At 46.5% G+C, this 23,849-nt stretch overlaps 1 protein-coding gene and 1 long non-coding RNA gene across 13 annotated transcripts in view; one reads left to right on the top strand and one right to left on the bottom strand.

The window, feature by feature from the left end:
- GRAMD1B (GRAM domain containing 1B) overlaps positions 1-23,849 on the bottom strand; it is a 231,355-nt gene that overhangs the window by 46,561 nt on the left and 160,945 nt on the right. Inside the window, exon 1 of one of the 12 annotated variants that reach the window (XM_037505486.2) lies at positions 13,934-14,345. The exons of the other annotated variants lie outside the window; for them this stretch is intronic. Within the exon in view, the coding sequence (XP_037361383.1) occupies positions 13,934-13,986 (53 nt within the window). The 5' untranslated portion in view covers positions 13,987-14,345. Of the gene's footprint in view, positions 1-13,933; positions 14,346-23,849 lie in introns of those variants that run through there. 12 annotated transcript variants of the gene reach the window in all.
- Positions 7,701-9,589, top strand: LOC119240784 (uncharacterized). The gene is made up of 3 exons (XR_005124196.1): positions 7,701-7,771; positions 8,287-8,421; positions 9,359-9,589. It is a non-coding gene; the product is annotated as an uncharacterized LOC119240784 (long non-coding RNA).

The following is a 23,849-nucleotide window of genomic DNA, read 5'->3' as shown; positions in this document are numbered from 1 at the left end:
GAGAGAGCAGAGAGGGGGGCAGTGCTATATTTGTGGAAGGAATCTGATGGCAAGAGGGAGAAAAAGAGACCAGAGAAGTGGAAGGCATGTGTGATCAGAGACTACAGGAAGGCTCGGCATCTTGCTCCATCCTCTAAGAGAATTTACTAACAATAGCTATGATTTGGTGAAAGAGTCTTCAAGTTCTCACTGCGTCCCCACCACCCTTATCCAGACTCTCTGGCATCTAGTCCTTGAGAGAGCTGGGGAGGGCAGAAAGTGTAACCTGAAGAAAATTCACTCCAGCTCTCTCAAAGCCCGTGAATGGCTAACTCAATGATGGGCGTGCCCAAGAGGTCCCCTCATCCCCTAGGGAACCCAGGCACATCCTTCATGGGCCACCCTTGGACACTAAAATTCTGCTTTCATTTCATCAGGCAATAAACAACTTATACCGTCATTTGCCACTTTTCCCCCTCAGTGCTGTTAAGGTTGTGGATCACCTGCGTGTTTCTTGAAAAATCTTTCCTCCGTCCCCTTTCCTCTATTCTTCTTGCTGCTTCAGCCACTTGCTACGCCACCTGAAATTTAAACGTTCCCCAAAGGGGAGCGAGTCCTTCCCTGCCCAAGTCCTCTCCTGCGTTCTATGACTTTAAGTATACCTCGAAGAAAAGCCCTCTTGTCCCTGGCTCAGTTCCGATCACACTCATTAGCTTCAGCCCAGCCCTCCACACCACTTTCGCCTCCTCCAAATGGAGTCTCCCAAACACCTCAGATACAAAACAGAGCCTGCCACCTTCCGCCCTCGACTGCCCATTCTCAAATCCTAGCCTGACTGCAACCCCATCTCTACCATTTCATCCCACAAAAATGGCAATTCTATTTCCTAAAGCTCCTTAACCCCGTCTACCTTTCCATCCCAAGGGCCCTAGTTCAGGTGTTCGGTGCTTCTTGCTTACACTCTTCCCTTAGTGGTCTAAGTGGCCTCCCCCATCTTCTTCTCTTCCATTCTCCTTAACATCTTTGCCATCAAATCTGTCTAAATATAAGCCTCAACTAGTATCCATATTTAGTATCCAAAATCTTCAGAATCATTTGACGTAAAGTTTATTTCAATACTCTTGCTCTGACTAGGCTCTTAAAGAGCTCCCAGATTCTAGTCCTACATAGATATGGTTTTATTATCTTTTATTATCCCAGGTTTTATTATCTTTCTCCTGTTTCTAGAGTTCTGTACCACTTACACATGTGTGTATGAAGAATCCGTTCCCTCCAAATCAACCTCCTGGAGTCTGGTTCATCCTTTAAGACCCATCTCAACTACCACCTTCTCCAGAGCCTTTCTGCATCTCAGCCACGGAATTGACTAAAGCATTTAACACTCTGCCTGGTGCTGAGGTTAAGATCAGCACACTCCTGGAGCCTCAAGCCTTTGTACCTCCCACCCCGCCCAGCATGGCGCACAGAAGAGATAGGGAGTATGCGCAGGGTCTGCTGACTTGAATCTCATTCCAGCTAAGGTTTTCAGTCCCGTGGCTTTAACAGCCTTGGGTATCACGACAGCTCCAAAATGTACACCTCTAGCCTGTTATTAATGAAAATAGTTAAGAGTTTGTGAAGGTTTGCATTCTTGGCACTGTGCCAAGCACTTATGACGCATTATCTCATCTAATCTTCCCAGTCAACCTCTGAAGTATTCATGAGTATTATTATGGTCCTATTTTTTAGGTGATAAAATTGTATTGACAGACTAAAAGTAACTCATCCAAGTCATGTGGGTAGGAAAGGAGCACAACAGAATCTGAAAACACAGGCTGATCTGATGAATAGAGCTTGTTCTTAGAACCAAGCTTCCAACAGCATGACTAGGTAGCAGAACAGACAAGTAGCAAGATGGATAGAAAGAGCTACCTGCCTCCAGTTTTCACCCACTCTTTACCTTGCAGTCAAAGTCAATTTCCTAGAAAATGAGTTTGCCATTCTTAATATTTATTTATTTATTTATTTGTACAAGCACTTGGTACAGTCAGAAGTGCGGGAGGGTGAGAGAATTCACCAGAGCCAGAGCGGGAGGCAGAGCAGACAGAAGGACCGAAGTACACTGCTGAGGGGAGCAGCGGGCGGCAGGAGAGGTCTGCGCGCCATGTGGGACCCTCCTCTGGTGGCCGGGGAGCAGCCGGGGATTGAACCGGCGCGGCAGAGGCTGCGGGCAGCTTCGCAACCCAGCGCTCAACCGCTGCGCCACCGGGGAGGCCCAAGTTTGCCATTCTTGACCATCTTCTCCTCTGATAAAGCTGTCTCATGGATTCCTATCCCTTGGAATAAAATCTGAACTCTATGTTACAGAGTCTCCTCAACGATCTTACTCTAAGATCCCTCTAAAACTCCACCTCTGGCTACTCATCTTGGTGCAACCTGCTCAGTGGTCAATGCATAGACCCTTGTACCACACTCTTGCATTCTACACATCTGATGCAGTCACACGTGCTCTCTCTTGTTCTGAAATGCCATGTTCCCCCTTCAATCACCCAACCAACATTTACATTTACATTAAAAAAATTAGCTCAAGTATCCCCCTTAGCCCAGGCCCCATGCTCCATCTCCGTTCTGGTTTTCACAATACAAGAGGAGATACTTAGAGGTACAGCTCTAACTCAGTAAAGTCACTATTAGACCAGCTAGACTTTTCAAACACTTGAAAAGTCTCCCCGATTATCCTATAGATTTGAATGTCCTCCTGAGCAAATAAAACCAAGTCCCCTAACATCATTTGTATCTCTCAAACTCTACAATGTGCCATTAAAATGATCCTGCCACCTTTAGTAGTAACAGTATTGCATTGTGTTTCAAAATCCTAGGATTTTAAAGCTAAAAAAGACCTTAGCTTTGCCATAGAATGGGAAGGAACTATTGGACTAATTAAGACCCCATTCCAGAGTTTGGGATCAAGATATCCAACCCTCGACTTCGTATAAGAAACCCAAGAAACAGGGAGGCTCTGTGTCTGGCCCAGGTGAAGTGACTTCATATCTGGTTCTTCTTCGACAACATATACTGAATCCCTGGCATAACACTAGGCTTTCAGGTTCTTATTGATGAGTGAGAAGTGCTTATAGGAGGAAGAGCTTAGCATTTAAAGGTGAGCAATGAAGAAAGCAGAGAGAGGAAAGGAATCAAAATCAGACTTGAGAGATCAAGATAAGGTCTCCTTGAGGCTATGGCACTGGAGCTGGGTTCTGAAGAAATGAATTAAGAGTTAGCCAGGCTAAGTGTATGTGGTTAGGGTGGGGATGATAGTAGGAGGTAAGATTATCCACCCCCCAAAACCTACTCATGAGGAAATGTATGAGCATTCCAAGAAATGGTCTTGAAGCATAATATGCCTAAGAGAATCCTGTAGCCATCAGCTCCCCCAAGCAAAGGGGCTCCCACCAGCCTTTTAACTCAGTACAGGGGGGCCCCTATGTCATTTGCTCCCTTCTCATCGCATCCCATCTGTGTTTAAGACTCCTAACAAAAGGTCTTTCACTATTTCACTCCTCTCCTGGCCATCCAATAACAAATAGAACTTAAATCTGACTATTGTACCTCATGTTACAATTTGATTCTATTTCCTATGGTTATCTGGCTGAAGTCCTTGAGAAAGAAAGACCCAGGAAAAGAGGATACAGGTTCTTCGGGCCTGTGTAGTGACTCATTTTGCAGCATTCCCCACCCCCATCAGGGCACCCAACCCCCACTTTGCTTGGCTTCTCTGAGCCTATATCTGCAGTATATCTGCAGGCACAGGTGGACCTTGTCAGCATGCCAGCCCTCTGATCAGTCAGCCATACACTTTTGGGAACCCTGAGCAGAGCAGAATAGTAATTTGGTGTTCCATGTTCCTCATTCAGGGTAACTTATTTGCCTTCAGAGAAATCAATCATATCTGCTCCAGCGATTGCCAAATATGGGTGTGTCGCTCTGCATGCCCACCGGCTTGGAGGGTAGCAGCACCTTGGCCATATTCCTGCCTTGGGGTGCTCCACCACCCCGGTTCATTCCCAATTGTACCTCAACCCTGCTCTCCACCCCCGGACACTGTGTACATGTCAGTGTTTCCCCCACGTCCACCCCTGATCTAACCTGGATGAGCAAATGGATGGCTGTCACACAGCCAGGGCCCTGGCAATATTTTTACAAACTGCCTGATACATTCCAGGGCCCGCCAACATTATAGAAAGAGCATTTAATTAGAAATTTAGAAAGGCTGTTTAAAATGAAACATTTATTTGCTGTGGGCCTGCTTGGGCCATACATGGTGGGGATTACTTGCTTGTCCATGTGGTCAGCAGGCCCGAGTTTGAGGCCCAGCTCTGCCACTTGTTGTGTGATCAGCTCTTAAGCTTCATTTTTCCCATCAGAAAAAATGAGATACTAGTACCTATCTCTGTTGTGTTAAATGAAACAACATAATTCAAATGTTTTTGCACAGTGCCTGATACATAATGAATGTTCAGTATTACTGACTTGCAATGGTTAAGACGATTGTAGTTCCTTGCTATAAAATGTGAAATAAATACCCTTGCATTCTGTCTTCACAGGGTTATGAGGACAGGCTTCGCATGCTACAAAGCATCACTTTTTTTTTTTTAAGATTTATTTATTTATACAAGCACTGGGGTACAGGCCAGAAGCGCGGGAAGGTGAGAGAGTTCACCAGAGACAGAGCAGGGAGCAGAACAGGCAGAAGGACCGAACAACACTGCTGAGGGGAGCAGCGGGCGTGACAGGAGAGGTCTGCTGCTCCATGTGGGAATCTCCGCTGTGCTCAACCTGCTGTGCCACCGGGGAGGCCCCAACAAGCATCATTTCCCATAGTGGGGACCAGATCTGTCTACCTGGGGTGCTCCCTGACAGTGTAGCATACCAGCCTCACCTCTACTCAATAAATGAAAGTTTCCAAGGAGAGGATCTGAAGGATCTACATTTTAAACAAGGATCATAGCTGATTCCAAAGCGCTCCCAAATTTGCGAACCACTGCTCCCAAGGACCAATCTTCTAAGTGTGAAGAGATAAGTGGGTGTCTGTGCCAGATGCCAGGAACCTGCTTATAACTCTGAGTGTATCAGCTGTTCAGTGTCTACCAGGTAGATGGAACAGTTTATAAGCTGTGCTTGTCACAGGTGATACCAGTGGAGAAGAACCTGAAGTTGAATTGATGGGGAATGAACAAGAGGAGGATGTGATTCTCAGCAGCAGTGGAGTCTCTGCCCACAGCCACATTACTGGCACCTCATCCCTCTCTGCCTTTAGTTAGCTTCTGGTTAAAAAATCTGATTTGAAGTCTCGAATTTCTTAATTCCCAACAGAGGACTATTCTGTTATCCAGCTACATACCTCCCATCCCCATGATCGTTAGTTTTTTCATCAACAATCCTCCTTAGTTCTTTAAAAGAGCACGACAAGTATCCAAGTGACTCAGCAAGCCCCACTTTGAATTTTCCCATAGCAAACGTGCAAGTATCCCAGACAGGAAGACCACAGGTGCATTTGCATAACATTTGCATGAAATTTATAGACTGCCTGCAAAGGCCTCCATTGGTAGGTCTGCCCACCAATTGTTTTTCAATTCCTCCCTGTTTCCCTGCTTGTTAAGTAGCAGTGTCTGTCCCCTCATGAAAGCAGAGCACAGAAGGGGAACGTGGCCCAAATCACAAGCAGGGTCCCAAATTCTCTCTGACCCTCCTCCTCAGGGATCAAAATACCAACTCATATAGAAGGGATCATGCTCAGTGAAATAAGCCAGAAAGAAAAAGAAAAATACTGGATGGCCTCACTCACAGCAGGAATCTAGAAAACCTAAATAAGGGACCAGGAAAAAGACTAATTTATTATAATAAAGTAAAAATCAAAATCAACAAGCAACTATAAACCAGAGACATACTACGGGGTGAGGGTGGGGGGCGGGGAGAGAGAGGAAGAAGGGTTGAGAAGGGAAAAGGATCAAAACAAGGGGGGTGGGAATTGTATGGGGACTATAACTAAGATGAAAATGCATACATTGCGCAAAAATGAAAAATGATGTAAAAAATATATAAAATTTAAAAAAAAATACCAACTCATATAAAAAGAAAAAAAAAGTTCCCAGGCCTGTTTCCTTGTCATAAGGTCCTGGAACTCCTGGGTTTGGCCATCCTTACCCATGAAAAAAATAAAACCGCAGTCTCAGATCCCCAAGATGACAAGTACAGATAGAGAAGAGTCGGAAGGGCTACCCCAGGCCTGTCCTCTCACAGCGAAGGATGGAAGCCTGACCAGAGAGACAGCTCGTTGAGGGGTCAAGAGGTAGTCTGACCCTTGATGGCCCGACCAGGGGTACTCAGCAGGAGACAGTTCAGTGCACACAAGACTTCTTAGGGCACTGGATGGAGTGGGGATTTGAAAGGATGACTAGGCCCACTCTTGGTGGGCCTATCTCTTGGATTCTAAATCTGCCATTGGGTCCAATTCTTTCTCTAAGGGAGGAAGCCAGCAGTGTCAAACTGTGACCACCCGGGTGAAGAAAGGGGCCAGACAGCTTTGAGGAGAGATGCTTTGCCCCTGCTGTTGTTTCTCCAAGGTAGAGGTTCTACTCCCAACTTACACTAAAGCAGAGTCACAGCCAGGCCCAGATGCCACACACTTTGGTCTATGTTCAGCAGCCCGATGTGTTTCAGCAAGGGGTGGCGAAGGAGCAGGCTTGGGTAAGAACTCCTTTCTTTCCGATCACAGCTGATACAATGCAGCTGCTGGGCCTGACAAAATGGACCTCCCTCAACTGCTGCAAGAGCAAGATTTTGAAAGAAGAAGACTTTGTTCTCTTCTCTTGTTTGGGTAACTTGATGAAATTCCCTGGGGGTTTTACAAATGGACCCTTTGAGTAAGACATACAAGGTATTCGGAAACAGGTTGTGTCTGACATTTGGAACCAAGCAGTTGGAAACCAACTGTTGCCAGGTCAGACCACTGGCATAGACAGTTAACAAAGTCCGACAATTTGCCAGACTCACTTAACTGGCCACTCAAGCAAACACTGGCTCACAGTATCCACACTGGCCCTTGACCCACCCTCTCTCTGCACTCTGTCCCTCACTGGCCCATCTCTGTAGATACTGTGATAATTCAGAGCACCTTCTATGGTCAACAAGCTCCACATACCCTGTCTTCCTCTTTCCTATCTTGTTTACGTATCAATGGAAATATTTTTTTTAAACTTATAAGGGGAATGAAAGGTGCAGAGCCGCTTGAAAATATTTACGGCCAACTAATTGAATACTTAGCTTCAGTCTCACTGGGGATCTACTTAACCCTGCAAGGAATTATTTGATGTGGGGAAAGTGCTACAGGTGACCTCAGGTGGTGATGAGTTTATTAACTGGCCAATCAACATGAGGGCAAGGTCCATGGGAAGTCTCTGTACAAGCAGAGGAAAGCAGACTTCGGGTGCCCTTCTCCTGGTGTTCTCAGACCAGAGAGGTCATGGGTGGAGAGAGGGCTAGAGACCGGGCAGTAGCTGCAGGCCTGTTCTGCTCGAGCCCGAGAAAGATCCCCCTCACTGCAATGTTGGAGCACCCCTCCATCCTGCTCCCCCACTCCCTGGCTTTCCTGCAGCTTCTGTTCTGCCCAGAGTTTGGAATTCAATCCAGGAACAGGCATGACAAACACTATTTTTCATTTCCATGGAGACCAGGGCCTGCAATAGAACCAGGACTCCATGCCTGAAATGCCCAAACAGCCTGACCCACTTTTCCCCCTTCCTCCAAAAACAAAGTAAGTTTGTGTGGGCCCTGCAGAGCTAAGGGAGAAAGCAGAGTTCCTGTTATCTCTGTGGACATTTTGAAAAGGAACAAATGATGACAGCCTTGAAAACTCAGCTGGAGGTGCTTCTAAACCTGTGGGAAGTCGGACATGATATGTTTTACCCTTGGGGCTCACGGGTCACGCCAAATCCACTCTACTTCCTGTTCCTAGCCTTCTGGAAGGATAGATTCATAGCCCCTAGGAGATATCCTCAATGACCAGTACACCAACTCCTTTTGGAATCCAATCCCTGGAACTGTTACCTCAACTCATTCTTATACCATTCTCTCCCTCTACCCCAGCCTCCTCGGACCATTCTGTGCCTTGAACACACTAAGTCCACATGTGTCCCAGGATATTTGCACATGTTGATCCCTGTCCAGAATTTTGAATTTTAACCTTGGCTTCACAGCTCAAATGTCCCCTAACCTAGCATTCCATCTAGGGCAGCCTCCCTAATTCCAGGTAATCATCATCATATCTAGGTACAATTTCAGGAGCTGCAATTGTCCTGGTTTTGTTGTTGCTGGAGTAGTTTATCTCTAGAATGAACACTCCCTGGGGACGGTTTTCCCGGTGTCTTCATCCGGCACAATGACTGGCACACACAAGGGTCACAGGTATGTATCACATGAACAAAGGAATGAGCTCCTTTTAAGGTACTGTTCAGCCACTTTGAGGCTGTTCCATACCTGCCTCCCTGTAACACCAGCTGTAGATTCTTATTCTGACTTCTGGATCCATGAAAACCAAAATATGGCCTTATTTCCAGACTCTGCTGCCTTGGTTACTTTGCCTAGACATCAGCACACATGACCTTAAGTCCTTAGCCATTATGTGCCCTTGAGCAAGATCACTGTATCTGCCTGTGCACCTGTGTCTCATATGTACGCTGGTGGTGACCACAACTGACCTTAAGGGTGAGGCAAAATCTTTTTAAAAAATTAGCTAACTAGGGCCTCCCCGGTGGTGCAGCGGTTGAGTGCTGGGTTGCGAAGCTGCCCGCAGCCTCTGCGGCGCCGGTTCGATCCCCGGCTGCTCCCCGGCCACCAGAGGAGGGTCCCACATGGCGCGCAGACCTCTCCTGCCGCCCGCTGCTCCCCTCAGCAGTGTACTTCGGTCCTTCTGCCTGCTCTGCTCCCCGCTCTGGCTCTGGTGAATTCTCTCACCCTCCTGCGCTTCTGACTGTACCCAGTGCATGTATAAACAAACAAGCAAACAAACAAACAAATAAATAAATAAAAACATGCCTCTATTAAAAAAAAAAATTAGCTAACTAGATAGTGCATCCCCCAAATAAAGGGCTTCCTATAGTTGCTCACGGAGCAAAATCATGACAGAAGTAGAAATTGAATTCCCAGTTAAGAAACTGAATCCTATTTCTAAATGTTTCCCTTGCGCGTGGTAGCAAGACTGCTGCTATTCACACCTTCAGAGTGTCCCTACTGCCACAGGGCTGGGGGAATAAAGATTTGAGATGAAGCAGAAGATACTGAAATTAAATGTAGGAACCTATTGCTGAGGTACGATTTTTGTTTCCTTTTCCTGTCCCTCCAGGACAAGCATCTAATATTTGGGGAACAGTCCTGTGGGTGTGCAGGCAGTGCTGGCTGAACTGATCTCAATGATTGTAGCTTGGAAGGGGCCTTCCTGGTCATGTCCTCTGATCTCCCACAAGATGGAATTCCCTCTGTCCCAACACTGATACCGGGACCGCAAACATGTTTGTTCTAAAGGGATTTTTAAGTACCCTGGTCCTTATATCTTCGTGCTTCTCAGTGACATGAACCACGGGACTTTCTCTATGATTCACTGTCTTAGAAATAAGCTGAGCTTATGGATTTCATGTCAATAAACAATCACTGAGCAACTACTATGTGCTGCCAACTTTGTGATCTAAGAGTTCTTCAGGACAGTGATCTTGTCATGGTTCTTGGAGGATACACCAAGATTAATTATTCAACATTATACTGGGCATACAGTAATGACTTTTAAACTTGACTCACTATCAATCTCAGATCTAAGTACAACTCCACCCAAAATATTTTTTAAGCCTCAGCATTTGGGAACTAGACACTTTGCAAAGCACAGAGATGCTAAGCTATCCCAGGAAGCCCCTTCCTTGAAAGAGATTTCCAGCCCACTGGGAGGGCAGGCCACAAAGCACTGACAAGGCAGGGAGGAGTTCAACTGAAAAGACCTTCTGCTTTCTTCTATATTTGCATCAGGGGCCCCTCCCCCACCCCTAGCAAGACAGATGTTACTACTGACTGAATAAGCTTGTATAGGATCCACCCACCCAGCAAAAAGCAGGAGGACCTTACTTCCAGCCAGGTAATTGCTCTGGACATTAGAGACATCATCTTTCCCTCTGAAGTAGGAGGAGACAGACATGCAATTAACACTATGGCACAAAAGCCATTTGGATTCATTCAAAAACATCTCCCCTGGCCACCTGTTAAGGGAGCTGGACAGTCCTGACTCAGCCCCCTTCCAGGGAGGGCAGGTGTGATGGGGGGGCACACCCCTCCTCTTTCAGCTTCAGCTTTTGTGAGGGGAGAAGGCCTGTGAATGCGGCCCTCAAGGGCCCTGACCGTCTGAGGGTGCTGGAGGAGGATGGTCAGAGCATGCACAGGACACACTGGAATTACTCAGAGGTAGTACAGGGACTCATACGTTAATCAAGCAAAGGGTCCAGAAACAGGGCCCAGGCATCTGGGCTGAAGGTGAATTCAGCATCCCCAGTGGCCCCTCTGGTGATGTCACAACTGGCACAGGTTGCTGTAGGGCCTTGAGAAGAAAGTGCCCAGTCACAGACTTGGGGTGTGCGGGGGAGGGGGAGCGAGAAGAGGTAAATAACCATCATATAGCTCCTCCCCTAAACCCCTTATTAGAGCCAAGCACCTGCTTAATCCCCACCAGAGAACAAACAGAAACAGGCTGAAGAATATATTCAAATCACAGAAATTTTAGAACAAAGAGGGTGGTCAGAGGTCAGTATGCCTGTTGCAAGCACACACCTAAATCATGAGTGTTCACCCTAATTTAAAATATATTCAAGGTACAAAATTCCAGAACCCCCCTTGTGATTCTTCTCACTGCTTCCTGCTACCATCACAAGTTCTTTATGATCAAAGAAAAAACAAAACAAAACAAAACAAAACAATCCTGTGACAATGCCTACCACTTTTTTTTTATTCCAGCTTTCCCAGACTTGAGGTCAGCTCATTAGCTATAACCCCTTGTTCTGATCCTGCTTTCTCTGGATGGTTTTAACTCATTTTCAGATATTAAAAATCATTTCTCCTATGACACTTCCACCAAATCTTTGAGCAGATTATACCTCAAGTGACATAGACGTCATTAATGAATGACTTCTAGTAATTAGTGATATATAATTCATTTTAACTCAGGGCAACTCTTTTTTTATTTATTTCTTGTGACTTCCTCACAAAGACCCTATTTGACAGTCAGAGATCACAGTCAAAGATTCCTTGACAGTCACAGATCACATCTGATTCCTTTCCACATGCTGTGAACAGGGATCTCATACTCGCTGGTCCCTCCAGCTGCCCCACACACAGCAGGTCCAGGGGTCTTTCAGCCCTTGGGTTGGCTCTGCTCTAAATGGACATCAGCTCACCCCCCTTAAACTGCAGATTCCAGAAATGGTTGCCATACTGCTGAGCAGTAATCTGGTGAGCCCAGAATAGAGCAGAACCATCACCTGGGATGCTTGGGAAATCACAGTGCAAATATATTTTTGAAGTCATCTTCTGAATCAGGGGGATCTGGAATTAGTCACTGTTCTCTGACGAGTCTCTGGCTACAGCCTCCAGACAGTACATGCATGTGTAACCTATGTATACATATCTCCGCAAGGAGTGCTCCTGGTCCCTTCTCCCAACCAGACAAATGCAAGTCCTAGTGGATGGCGATGAATTCATCCAGCATTCACCCCAACTCAGACTATGCTACAATTCTGAATTGGTATGTGAACAAGCCCAGATCTGACGCAAAACCACAGTCCTTAGAGATTCTCTTCTCTGAAGATGTCAAGCCTGTAGCAAATGTTTTCCTGTTTCAAGTCCAAACATTTGTTCCTTAGTCTCTGGACGGTCTGACTTACAGAAACAATACTGTGAGCTCATTAAGAAAACTAAATCCGGCTCTGTCTTGTCCATAACCGGGAATGGAAGGTATGTGAGAACATGTGCATAGTGAAGGCATTCTGGTCCCGGCACACTTTTCTAAGGAGGTCTCAGGTGATTATCAGGACTTGCTGATCAGAACTGTCTAATTCAGGGGTGAGCAAACTACCACTGAGGTCAAATCCAGCTGGCCACCCATGTGGGTATGACCTAGGAGCTGTGAATGATTTTCACATCCTTAAACAGTTGAGGAAAAAAACAAAAGAAGGCTATCTTGTCACATGAAAATTATATAAAAGAGACATTTAGAACCCAAAAGTAAAGTTTTAGAGGGTAGGCAGCTCAGTGGCTGCTTTCCCTGTACCTGGTGGAGTGAAGTCACCTGGACAGAGACGGTAGGGCTGACAAAATCTAAAACATTGCTATCTGGTCCCTCACAGAAAGGGCTGCCTAATGCTCCATCTAACAGTGTATGACCTTGAAAGGGTTGGTTTTTTGTTTTTGTTTGTGTGGTTTTTTTATCTGGCCAGTCTGCTTCTCCCCTGTCAAAAGGGGGGTCGGGGTGGGGGCAGAGAGTGTCCCCCAGTTGAGGAAAAGTCAGGGCTGCAGTCTTGCTCCTGCCTTAAGAAGAAATTTGTAGGGTCAAGAAAAAGAGAAGAGAGAGTTTTCTTTCTAGGGAGGATGATAAACTCACTCTTTCTTTCTCTCTCAGTGGGGTACTGCCTTCCATGGTCTTGACAACGGCACTGCTCTGCCCTGGGCAGCTCCCAAAACATCCCTTCTTCCTTTCCTTCTTCCCAGTCAGCTCTTTCCACCTGGCCCTAAACTTCTCTAACCTGTGGAGCGCTGAACAAGGCGAAGGTGAGAACATGCCCATCACGCAAGGCTAGATGGGGAGAAGAAAGGCAGGAGACAGGAGGAAGGGGGTGTCCATAGAAGCACAGTTTGTTAGCAAGTGTCAGAAAAGGTAAAGAAGCCCCTTCCAGGCTAGGCTGAGCCTGGGCTGAACCCCAAGGGAGACAGAGAGCTCCCATGCCTCCCCCACCCCTCTACTTGCCTAAATCAAGCAAATAACTAACAATGCAAGGAGGTGTGGGGGAGTAAGGCCCAGCCACTGAGTATCTATTTTCTGAAAACACATGGCAAGTCTCTGAGCCAAATGCCAGCTAAGCCAAAGAATAAACAAATCCCTTTATTTCCCTGAGACAGGAGCTATCAACTTCCCCTCTCATCTCCTTCAAGCCAGATCCATCCATCAAGGCTCACACTCCCTGTGGAAAAGCACTGTCTGACCACAGCTCAGAGGGAGACCTGGCCCCTAACTCTCCAGCCTGCCTCCCCTCCCTTGCTACCCACTGTTCTGGTCACCTCTCCCCCACCAGGGGCACCCCAGAGCTGAGTTGGTGGATGGAGAACAGGAGCACATGGTCTGTCCACACTTTCCCCCAGAAGCTCCGGCCAGCTCTCCATGACGCACTGCTAATTCAATCACCTGCCCTCTTTTCTCCAAGTTAGAGGGCCCTGCAAAGTCTTGCTGGCCAAGGGGACCCTATCAGCCCCAGACCAATCCCCTTCCCTCCACCCCACCCAGGCCTACCCCTCAGTGTCCCAAAGCTCTGCTCCAGCTGGGGCTACTGTGAAGAAGTGGGGGGCAGGGGGAAAGAAGCTAGGGAGGGAGAAGAATGTGGCATCTCTGCAGCATGATGTCACGCTGGCTGCTTTCGGATCCCCCAACACAGAACTGAAGCAAACAACATGGACTCCGGATTTACCCTGCCTGGGAAGGCTTGTGTTCTCGGCAGCTCTGAGCAGCCTGCGCCAGCTGGAAAAAGCACACCACCAGACAGATGGGTCCTCACTCTCGCCCCCAGGGCCCCCACCCGACCCCCCGGGCAGAGCCACCCTCTCAAAAAAATCCCCCAGGAAACAAAGATAGACTGACACATACACACACACAGCGTCAGCACCGGTTAGCACTAACCTGGAAGCCATTAGGAACGTAGTAGAGTGCAGTGCAGAGAGGAACTCATTCATTCATGCATTGGGCAGAGGGGGGCGGGGGTGGGGAGCGGGGGCCCTGAGGAAGCTGGAGGGCACTCACCTCCATGACTATCCCACAGCCCTGGATCTTAGGGGAAGGGAGTGGGGGCAGGGTTCTCAGAAGCTGGGGGAGCTTCCTTTCTCTGCTGTTTCGCACTGCTCTGGAATTTTAAGCATGACTCCCCTTTATTTTCCTTCCCCCCACCTCCCTCTGCGGTTGTTATTTAGTGTGGTCCTGCAGCCGGCCACAAGTGCCTCTCTCCCTCGCCCTTGCTCCCTTTCTCTCTCTCCCTCTGACTCCCTCACAGACAGCTGTTCTGGAGCCGCTGCACGCACGCGCACAGACACACTCAGACATGCACCCTCCTTGCGCACAGACACACACGCAGACACACACGTACATGCACGCATGCACATGCACACCCTGCCGCCTGCAGCTTTACATAATGCAACTCTTTGGTGCAGTCAGCTTGCCAGCTCTCAATTATTCATGCCAGCTTGGAAGACAGAGCCACTGGGGATGGCGAGCAGTACTTCCTCTTCCTCCCCAGATCTGACAAAACACAAGATGATGCTCCCTCTGCTGCCACCAATTATTTTCCAGGTGTTGCCGATTGGGTCAACCTGCATCAAGGAAGTGACACTAAATCCAAACACAGGCACCTGGCTCAAAATAGAGTCTTGAATCTTTCAAAGGATGACAGCTGCGCTCCTGCTGGAGCCTTGGGAAAAGAGCAGACAAGGAAGCGGCACAGGAGACCATGATCTATGAGAGAAAATGGCTGAGGGCTTCTTTGGGGTAGCCTCTCCCCTGGGGGCAAGGCAGTGGCCCGTGGAACTCACTTCTCAAGCAGGTCAGACCCAGGAATATAATCCTCAAGTCAAGCACTTACATTCAAGACAATGCAGGGCAGTCAAATTGAGAGTTTGTTCACTGAAATGCCCTACTGGCACTGAGAGAGCCACCCAGACGAATATTCTGTCAGAGGAGGGGCATGCTAATCAACCATGACACTAATGTATATTCTTAGACTCATGTACATTCATTTGATTCCCACAACCATCATCGGCACAGGGTCCATAATGACTGATTCTAAAGGGAAGAATCCCAAGCCCTGCAAAGGTGGAGGACCCAAGGCAGGATAGGCTGAGCTAGGAACCCCAAGATCATGGGCCCCCTAGCTCCCTGAGCATGGCTGCAAGTCTTTGAACAACTACGCTCCTCTTATGAAGGGAGTAGCTTGGGAAGCCCAAACCTGGGCCAGAACAAACAACAACAACCAAAACCCGACGATGGTTAGCTCAGAGCTTCTCAAACTTGAATTACCCAAGGAGCTGGTTAAACCACAGATTCTGAGATTGTAGGTCTCGGAAAAGGAAAAGGGCATCCTTTCCGGTCACCCCCCAAGTGAGGCTACCCCATGGGTCATGCTTTTGAGTAGACAAGGGGTGCTTACACATCCTGGGGTGCTCCTGGTGTTGTGTGTCTGCTGCAACTGCAGGATGGTGGGTGCAGGTAGATGGTAATTACTGTCAATTCCTGTCACCTGAGTGCTCCCCAGAGGCATGCCGGGAGCTAATACTTTCTGGGCATCTGTTGGCAGCCAAGGGTCATTCTGAGTGCCAAGTCCCCCAGGCTCATGATGGAAGGTCTTTCCAGACCTGTTTCTGTCTGAACACCAGTCTCATGGTCTCCAGGAAGCACGGGGGGGGGGGGGGGGGGGGGGGAGGAGCTGGGCTGCCTGCCTGGCCCCCGCTACAGTTATCTACAGGAATTTTAGCTTCAAAGAAAGGAGTACTAGCCATGCTATGGGTCACAGACTCAGCCCCTCTTCTACCCACCCACTTGTCTAGCTCAAGTCCCGCCTCTTCTGAAATGCCTTCTGGCTGTGGACCACGCACCTGCTCCTGTTACTCCATGACACGATCTTAGACTTCAGAGTCAGATCTACACTCAAAATTAAATTTTGCTGTTTTCTGGCTCTGAGTAAATTATCTACCTCAACACCCCTCCTCCCTATCTCAGACCCAGTTTCTTCATTCAAAAAAAACCCAACAATATTTATGACCTCCCTATACCGTTGACAAAAATGGAATAAAATGAAGGTATGGAAAAGCACCCCAGAGAAGCTAACTACCTCCTCTATCCCACTGCCTTATAAATGACTGTACAAAATCTAGAACTTCATTGTAGATTCTGATGTTCTCACTGTTGATCTCATCTCCCTAAGAAGGCTGTAGACTCTTTCTTTCATGTTCCTCCAGCACGTAGGAGTATTGGTACAGACAGCACGATAAAGCAGTAAATATCTATGCACTGACTGTTCTGTCCCCTAAGAAGGGGATAAACAAAGGGGTTGGTGGGGTCAACCAACCAGCACCCTGGTACACGTACCACTGAACTTTGGACAAGTCACGCTAACTTCTCAGGTAGGGGCTTTGCTTCTTCCACTATAACAAGCACAGGTTTGTCTTTCTTCCACAACACCCTATATTGTTAGTAGCTTCATGGTTTAAAGGGATGGGTTGGAAGGGAAGGCTCAGAGATGAGACAAGATGGCGTCAAATGCGGGTTCTCTCAATTGTGAAATTTATGATCTTTGAAAAGGTGACCTCACTAAACCTCAGTCTTAATCTTTATTCAAAAATATTTAACAGAATCATACTAAATTGTGTGAGGATTAAATGAGATAACTACATGTAACAAACTTTTCACCGGGACACAGAGTGCTTTTTAATCAACAGAAACTATTATTATTGATTTTGGTCCAAACAAGAGTTATTACTGAAGAACACAATGAAATATCTTCAGGGGTCATGACACAGGCATTGAGGAGTCTTCAATTGAGCCTGAAATCTAAGAAACATCTTAATTCCTTAAGATGTGTATGGTATGTCCTCCGTCACCAAATGTTCTTTCCTGTTCCTCCTAAATTGGACCTCATCAAATAAAAAGAAAGTTATGAAGTGTGCAAATCAGAGAATCGGAACTATTTCTAATGGGTGATAAACTGTAAGCCTTTCTTTCATGACTACAAGCTCCTCATTTGAGCTACATGGAACCAAAATTATCTTGATAAAAGCAAAAAGTACTTTCTTTGTGCAGTGCCATCTGCTAAGTCCCTGACATGAATGATCTCATTTAATCCTACCAGCAACATTAAGAGATGTTATTATCCCTGTTTTTCTGATGAGGAAACTAAGAGGTGGAGGGTTTGGCAACTTTCCGGTATGAGGGTTACTCAGCAGTGGGGCACACATGTGAACCCCAGCCCGCCCGGCTCCAGTCCGACACCGGCTCCAGTCCGACACCGGCTCCAGTCCGACACCGCACTGTGGAGAGAAGTGTTCTGACTCTCCTCAGGAGGTCACGAGTCTTCTTTCTTTCTTTTTTTTTTTTAAATTAACAGTGTTGATAGGTTTGCACAGTTCCCCTTGTCCTTGAAAGTCACAGCACAAACTCTGAGGAGGTCAGCAGAGTCTAAGAGCTCAAGCTGTGATCATAACAAAGCCAACTGGACTTCCACTGAGGGAACTTATGCCCTGGGACTCCATCATTTAACAGCTGATCTATTTGGTGCCTAAATTTCCAAACGGCTTTTCTGTAAGTTGATTGAGAAAATGGAGGTAAAAGTCGTGCTTTTTTCTGAATTAAACAATTCCTTGCGAGATAAGGAAAACTGACATTCCTTTCTGTTTTCAAAAGGAGACTTTTTTTTTTTTAAGATTTATTTATTTAGGGCCTCCCTGGTGGCGCAGTGGTTGAGCGCTGGGCTGCGAAGCTGCCCGCAGCCTCTGCAGCGCCGGTTCGATCCCGGCCATAGGGCAAGGGTCCCACATGGCGCGCAGACCTCTCCTGCCGCCCGCTGCTCCCCTCAGCACTGTACTTCGGTTCTTCTGCCTGTTCTGCTCCCCGCTCTGGCTCTGGTGAATTCTCTCACCCTCCCACGCTTCTGACTGTACCCAGTACTTGTATAAATAAATAAATAAACAAATCTTTAAAAAAAGAAAAGTTATGAAAAAAAGATTTATTTATTTATACAAGAACTGGGGTACAGGCCAGAGGCGCGGGAGGGTGAGAGTATTCACCAGAGACCGAACAGGGGCCAGAACAGGCAGATGGACTGAAAGCACTGTTGAGCGGAGCAGTGGGCAAGACAGAAGAGGTCTACCGCGCCATGTGGGACTCTCCCTGGCAGGCCTGGATTCGAACCCCCGCTGCAGAGGCTTCCGACAGCTTCACAGTGCTGCACTCAACCCGCTACACCACCAGGGAGACCCAAAAGAAGACATTTCTAAGTATCTTATGCAGGGTCCAAAGCATTTCTTAAGGAGTGCCTTAGAGGAACTGGGGAAGAAAGAGAATTTAAGGTATCCCTGCAAATCCCATTCAACCCATTCCTGTTCAATCACATTCTATAATGAGAAGGTCAGTGTCTCCACAGCAACTTCTCATCTCAAATGCTTAATATGTTGACATGAAGGGGAAAGAGGTAACAAAAGATGAGGTCTTAGGGTAGTTTTGAATCCTGTTCCTAATCCAAGGAAAACAATAGACTGTTCGTAAGTACTTCAAACATCTTAACTAAATCTGAATTTATTAAGTTACTGGGAATAATTGTCAAAAGTAAGCTGATGATGTTACCATCATCGTCCAAATCACAGGTGCTTTTATAAAGCAAGACCATCTAGGAAAAGGATCAGACATCAGCATTCCCGAGAAGCTACCATGCGCAAGGTGCATATTTTACTTACAAACCTCGTATTTAATCAAACAGAAGAGGAAACTGAGTATAGAAGTATGTTCTTACTCAAGTATACACAGGTTATTTCTAAAATCTGTGTTACCACCAGATTTTAGAAGCTATTAAAAGGCACTTCAAAAGTTAATGCATGTAATCATAACTGTTCACAATCACCATGTTGCATTTAATCCTCAAAACAATCAACAAGACAAGTTCCACTGTTCCTACATTGGCCAGTGATGCAAAGATTGGCCCTCAGTCTCAAGTCTACCCTTCTATGCCAAATGGAAATACTGGAGCTGGACCCTGTGAGCATTTCACTGGCCTCTGCCTGAGGACCAATGGGCAGTTCACCCTTGTGGGGTGTTCTGCCTCCATTCTAGTGGCAGACACTCCCCTTCTAGCTGTTATTTCTACTTTCCTTAGAGTCCTCTGTGCCTTTCTTCTTGTCTCCCTTTTCATCTAAATGAGTGTATTTAGCCTTAGTGCACAGCTCTACGGGTGAGCAAAAAAGAAGCTTCTATGGGTGAAACATCATCCCTGCCCTCAAGTGATTCAGTCGTAGTCAAATAGCTACCGGGATACAGAACATTCAATGAGCCAGATGCTGTGTTTATACATTTCATATGTAACCCTTCATAATACCCTCACATCGGCCCTACTCCATAGACAAGGAAACTGAGGTAGCTCAGCGAGTCAATAATTTCCCCAGATTACATTGTTGACAGAAACACCAGGATCCATACCCCCCACCCCCATTCAGGCTCCAGAGTCAGGCTTGGTCACGTGGCAGCGCTGCCTCCATCAACTGGCTGTGGCCAAAGAGTGAAAGAGGGACACGGAAGCGAAGTGGGATATGTAAGCCACTTTCTCCAAGTGTGGAAGAACAGACAAATTAAATTGTTAGCTGCTTATGTCCAAAGAATCCATAAAATGAGAAGAGGTCATTAAAAGTCTTTTATTTCAGTCCCTGCCATGTAGAATAGGTGGTGCAGCCTGGTTGGGGGATACTGGGGAGACCCTGATATTCAATAACTCTTTCCAGAATTAATGCTCAGGATATCATCTGTAAGTGGTTGCATTTATGCACCATTAATGCAAGAGAACTGCTGGTCCACAGGTTCCCATCCTACCCTCTGTGAGTCCCCTACCCCACACTTGACTGGAAGGAAGCTGGGCCGGGGTGTCTGAGTGGGTATATTGATCGTCTTGGATCCAGCTGTAATCCAAGACTGCTCATTAATATTGCATTTCTCACATGAGGAGCAACAATGTCTATGTAATTAAAACCTGGAGCTTGAGATGGCCAAAAGGATGGGGGGCAAGGGAGCCGAGGATTCAGGAGCTATCACAGGGGTACACTCCATAGTATGTCAACACTGCCCCCAAACCTGAACCTGCCCACTAGATGAAACACTAGTGGGTGTGCGAGCCTTTCCAAGAGCCACACACATCACTGTGGGATGAAAAGACCAACCTCCCAGCCCACCTGGAACAGAACTTGCTTGGGTTAAACCTCCTTCTACAAGTTAGTTTATGAGCTTTGAGTGCATGTCTCTGGGAGTGCATCCCAACTCTCTCTCCCAGTTTTCTTGTAAGCCTATCAAACAAAATAACTAGCTTCTGAGTGTCACTTTTTGTTTTCTAGAAGTTCCCAAACATCAATTCTAGATATCCAGGATGAATTATAAGTCCATTGAACGTTCTGTGCCAATGGTTCCCAAGCTTCATTGCACTTGAGAATCATCTAAGAATTTTTACTTACCACAATACCTAGGTCATACCCCATACCAATTAAATAAGAATGTCTGTGGGTGAGAGCCAGACAGCAGCATTTTTTTAAAGATCCTCAGGGATGTGGCTTAAAAGGAACTCTCCTACACTACTGGTGAGAATGCAAACTGGTCCAATCACTATGGAGCTAAAAATGGATCTACCATATGACTCAGCAATTCCACTCCCAGGAATCTACCCAAAGAACAAAAAATTCAAAAGGATACCTGTACCCCTATGTTTACTGCAACACTATTTACAATAGTTACAATAACTATTATAATAACCATTTATAATCGTTAAGATATGTAAACAACCCAAATGCCCAAAAATAGATGACTGGATCAAGAAGATGTGGTACATATACACCATGGAATATTACTCAGCAATCAAAAAAGATAAACTCGTGCCATTCACAGCAACATGGATGGAGCTGGGAGGGATTATGCTCAGTGAAATAAGCCAGAGGAAAAAGAAAAATATTGGATGGTTTCATTTATAGGAGGATACAGGGGAACCCAATAAGGGATCAAGAAAAAGAATAAATAAATAAAAACAAAATCAACAGGCATCTGTAAATCAGAGACATTCTGCAGGGGAGGGAGAGGGAGAGGGATCAAAACAGGGGAGGGAAGAGCACAAGGGTCTGTGGTGATGGTGCACGGATGAATTGGTGATGGGAATTATACGGGGACTACATCTGAAAGGAGAAAGCATTCACTGTAAATTATAAACAAATAATTTTTTAAAAACTCGTCAGGTGACTGTAATTTTGCAGCAACAGTTTAGGAGTCACTTGTCTGTATGATTTTAACCTTAATTCTCCAGTTATGCAGTATAGAAATTACTTCTGAAAGTATAGTCTGGGGTCTATAGGTTCTCCAGGAATAATTTTTTTTAAATCCAAGGCATTTTTCCTCTATTTTTGTGATTTCCCATAAAGCAATTAGAGCTTGCATGGTATTAGTACTAGGCCTTGTTTTATGCACTTTATGAGAGGCAAAGAACATTCTAGCTCATTATGTCTTATTCCAATTTCACAGAGTTGAAAACTGAGTCAAAGAGATGAACACATCTGCAAGTTTAATCAGTACACCTGTGATGTCATTCATCAACAACTAGAGACAGGAAAATTGTCCCGTGTTATCTTTACCCTGATCTTTGGGTTCCAACTCAACCCAGTTACATTTGCTGTTTTATATTTTTTGGTGTTGAAAATTGCTCTCTGTAAAAGAGAAGATAACTTCATGTAGGTAACTTTCGTGATATTCTGAAACACACAAAAAGAGAATGAAAATTCTTCCTTTTCCCAGATCTTGAGAATTAGCATGGATGCTAGATAGCCAATACGCACAATATGGCAGGCACTAAAATCCTCAGTCCAGGGCCTCCCTGGTGGTGCAAGGGGTTAAGACACAACCTATGAAACTATCCACAGCCACTGCAGCATGAATTCGATTCCCGGCCAGGGAGCAACCCACATGGCGCAGCAGACCTCTCCTGACTCACCCGCTGCTCCCCTCAGCAGTGTATTTCAGTCAGCCTGCCTGTTCTGTTCCCCACTCTGTCTCTGGTGAATCCTCTCACCCCCGCCTCCTCTGGCCTGTACCCCAGCTCTTATATGCATAAATAAATAAAATCTTTTTTAAAAAATGCTCAGTCCCAGGAAACAGGACAGCCTCCTATTCCATAGGAAGTTCCAAAATCAAGGAATCTGGAGAACCAGCCATACACCTGCCCTTCAGGTGAACTGCTTGGGCTTGCTACCTGCCTCCCAGTTGCTACTGGGTTCTGAGCACCCTGGTGTGCTGCAGCCCAGGAGCTCAGGTCCTCACCCAGGAAAAGGACAAGGCTTGTGGGGCAACCATCAATCTAGGGTGTACAGTGAGAGAGGAGTCGGAGTGGTAAGAGCAGGGGAGAAACTGGGTGGTGGTTCCCTGGTGGACTATTGTTGGAAGGGCTGCATGTAAGGGAGCAAAAACTATACAAAGGTGACCAACAATGTGTAAGAAAACAGAAAAATAAAATGATTAGTCCCAGAGAGAAAGTACAGATCCCACAGATGGGCAGAACATTGCACCTCCTATGTGGAAAGGAAAAGGTGAAGGGGCAGGGGGAGATTGGGGAAAATGAGCGTAAATTAAATAATCTCTGGGAAGGCAGAGGTGGCAAGAGTATATGTGAGCCAAGGCAGCTGTGAAGGCCCTGAACCAGGAAACTGCAGGAGGGTGGCTAGCTACAAATGGGGTTGGAGACCAGACCTCTCCTGTCTCGCCTGCTGCTCCCCTCAGCAGTGTGTTTCAGTCAGTCTGCCTGTTCTGTTCCCCACTCTGTCTCTGGTGGATCCTCTCACCCCCCACATCTCTGGCCTGTACCCCAGCTCTTGTATGCATAAATAAATAAATCTTAAAAAAAAATAAAACAGGGGGTAGGTCTACTCTAATTAATTATGCAAAGTCAAGTATTTAACTGGCCTGCCTTCCCAGGGTTAACTGGCACTAACTTGGAGGAGGATGGAATAATAATACAAGTCTTTTTTGCTATATTCTTTCCACTAGGTTCTGAGTACAGGCCGCCACTAGCTACCCCACCACCTTTCACATGACTCTCCTCTGTGAAAGGGAGAGAACTCCTGCTCTGTAAGAGGGGGATTGTGAGGAAGAAAAAATATTGGACCAAGGACAAGGTCCCAGTGGCTCAGACAAATAGAGGAATGTCCTGGGACAGCGGTTCCCTTGGTTTGCCGCCCCCTTCTGGAGCAATGCACTAATTGCTTAGCTGCCTGGAGTTAAGAGTGACTGGTGTGGAAACTGCCCTCCACCAGAGAGAGCACCCTCACCCAAGAGTAAGCCCGCTCACTGAAGATAGGCCCAACTATGGGCTAGTTCATTGCATGCTTGCTGATGGGCCATCCCAGAACCAGAACTTTCCATGGGATTAGCCAATGCCTCTTGCAAGAACATCAAAGCTTAATTCTCTCTCTGCCCAATCCTGGTTTGTTCAATTCCATCATAGGTTTGTTCCCAAAAGCACTTCCCAGGGAACTCTGTCTCCAAGTCTTTTCCAGGGTCTCTCTCCAACCTAAGACAGATACTGATTATCATGCGGAAAAGTATGTGAATAAGAACATGACCAGGCATGGTGCTAAAGTCCAAGAAGGTGGCCAAATCTCAGGCTCAGGGAATCAGTTCCCATATGGAACGTCTAGAGTGTCCTGTGCGTGCCTGGGACAGGCAGATGACCATGCTTTGGCTTCTCTCCTCTGCCCACTTCCAGATAATAGAAAGGACTAAGCCCTGGTTGAAATCACCTCTTTGCAGTGGTAACTGACCTCTTCTT

The sequence above is a fragment of the Talpa occidentalis genome, unplaced genomic scaffold, assembly GCF_014898055.3.
Source record: "Talpa occidentalis isolate TD23 unplaced genomic scaffold, MPIMG_talOcc4v2.1 talOcc4.12, whole genome shotgun sequence".
Lineage (NCBI taxonomy): Eukaryota > Metazoa > Chordata > Mammalia > Eulipotyphla > Talpidae > Talpa > Talpa occidentalis.
The sequence above is the reverse complement of the archived record's forward strand: the minus strand, read 5'-3'. Positions and strand labels throughout refer to the sequence as shown.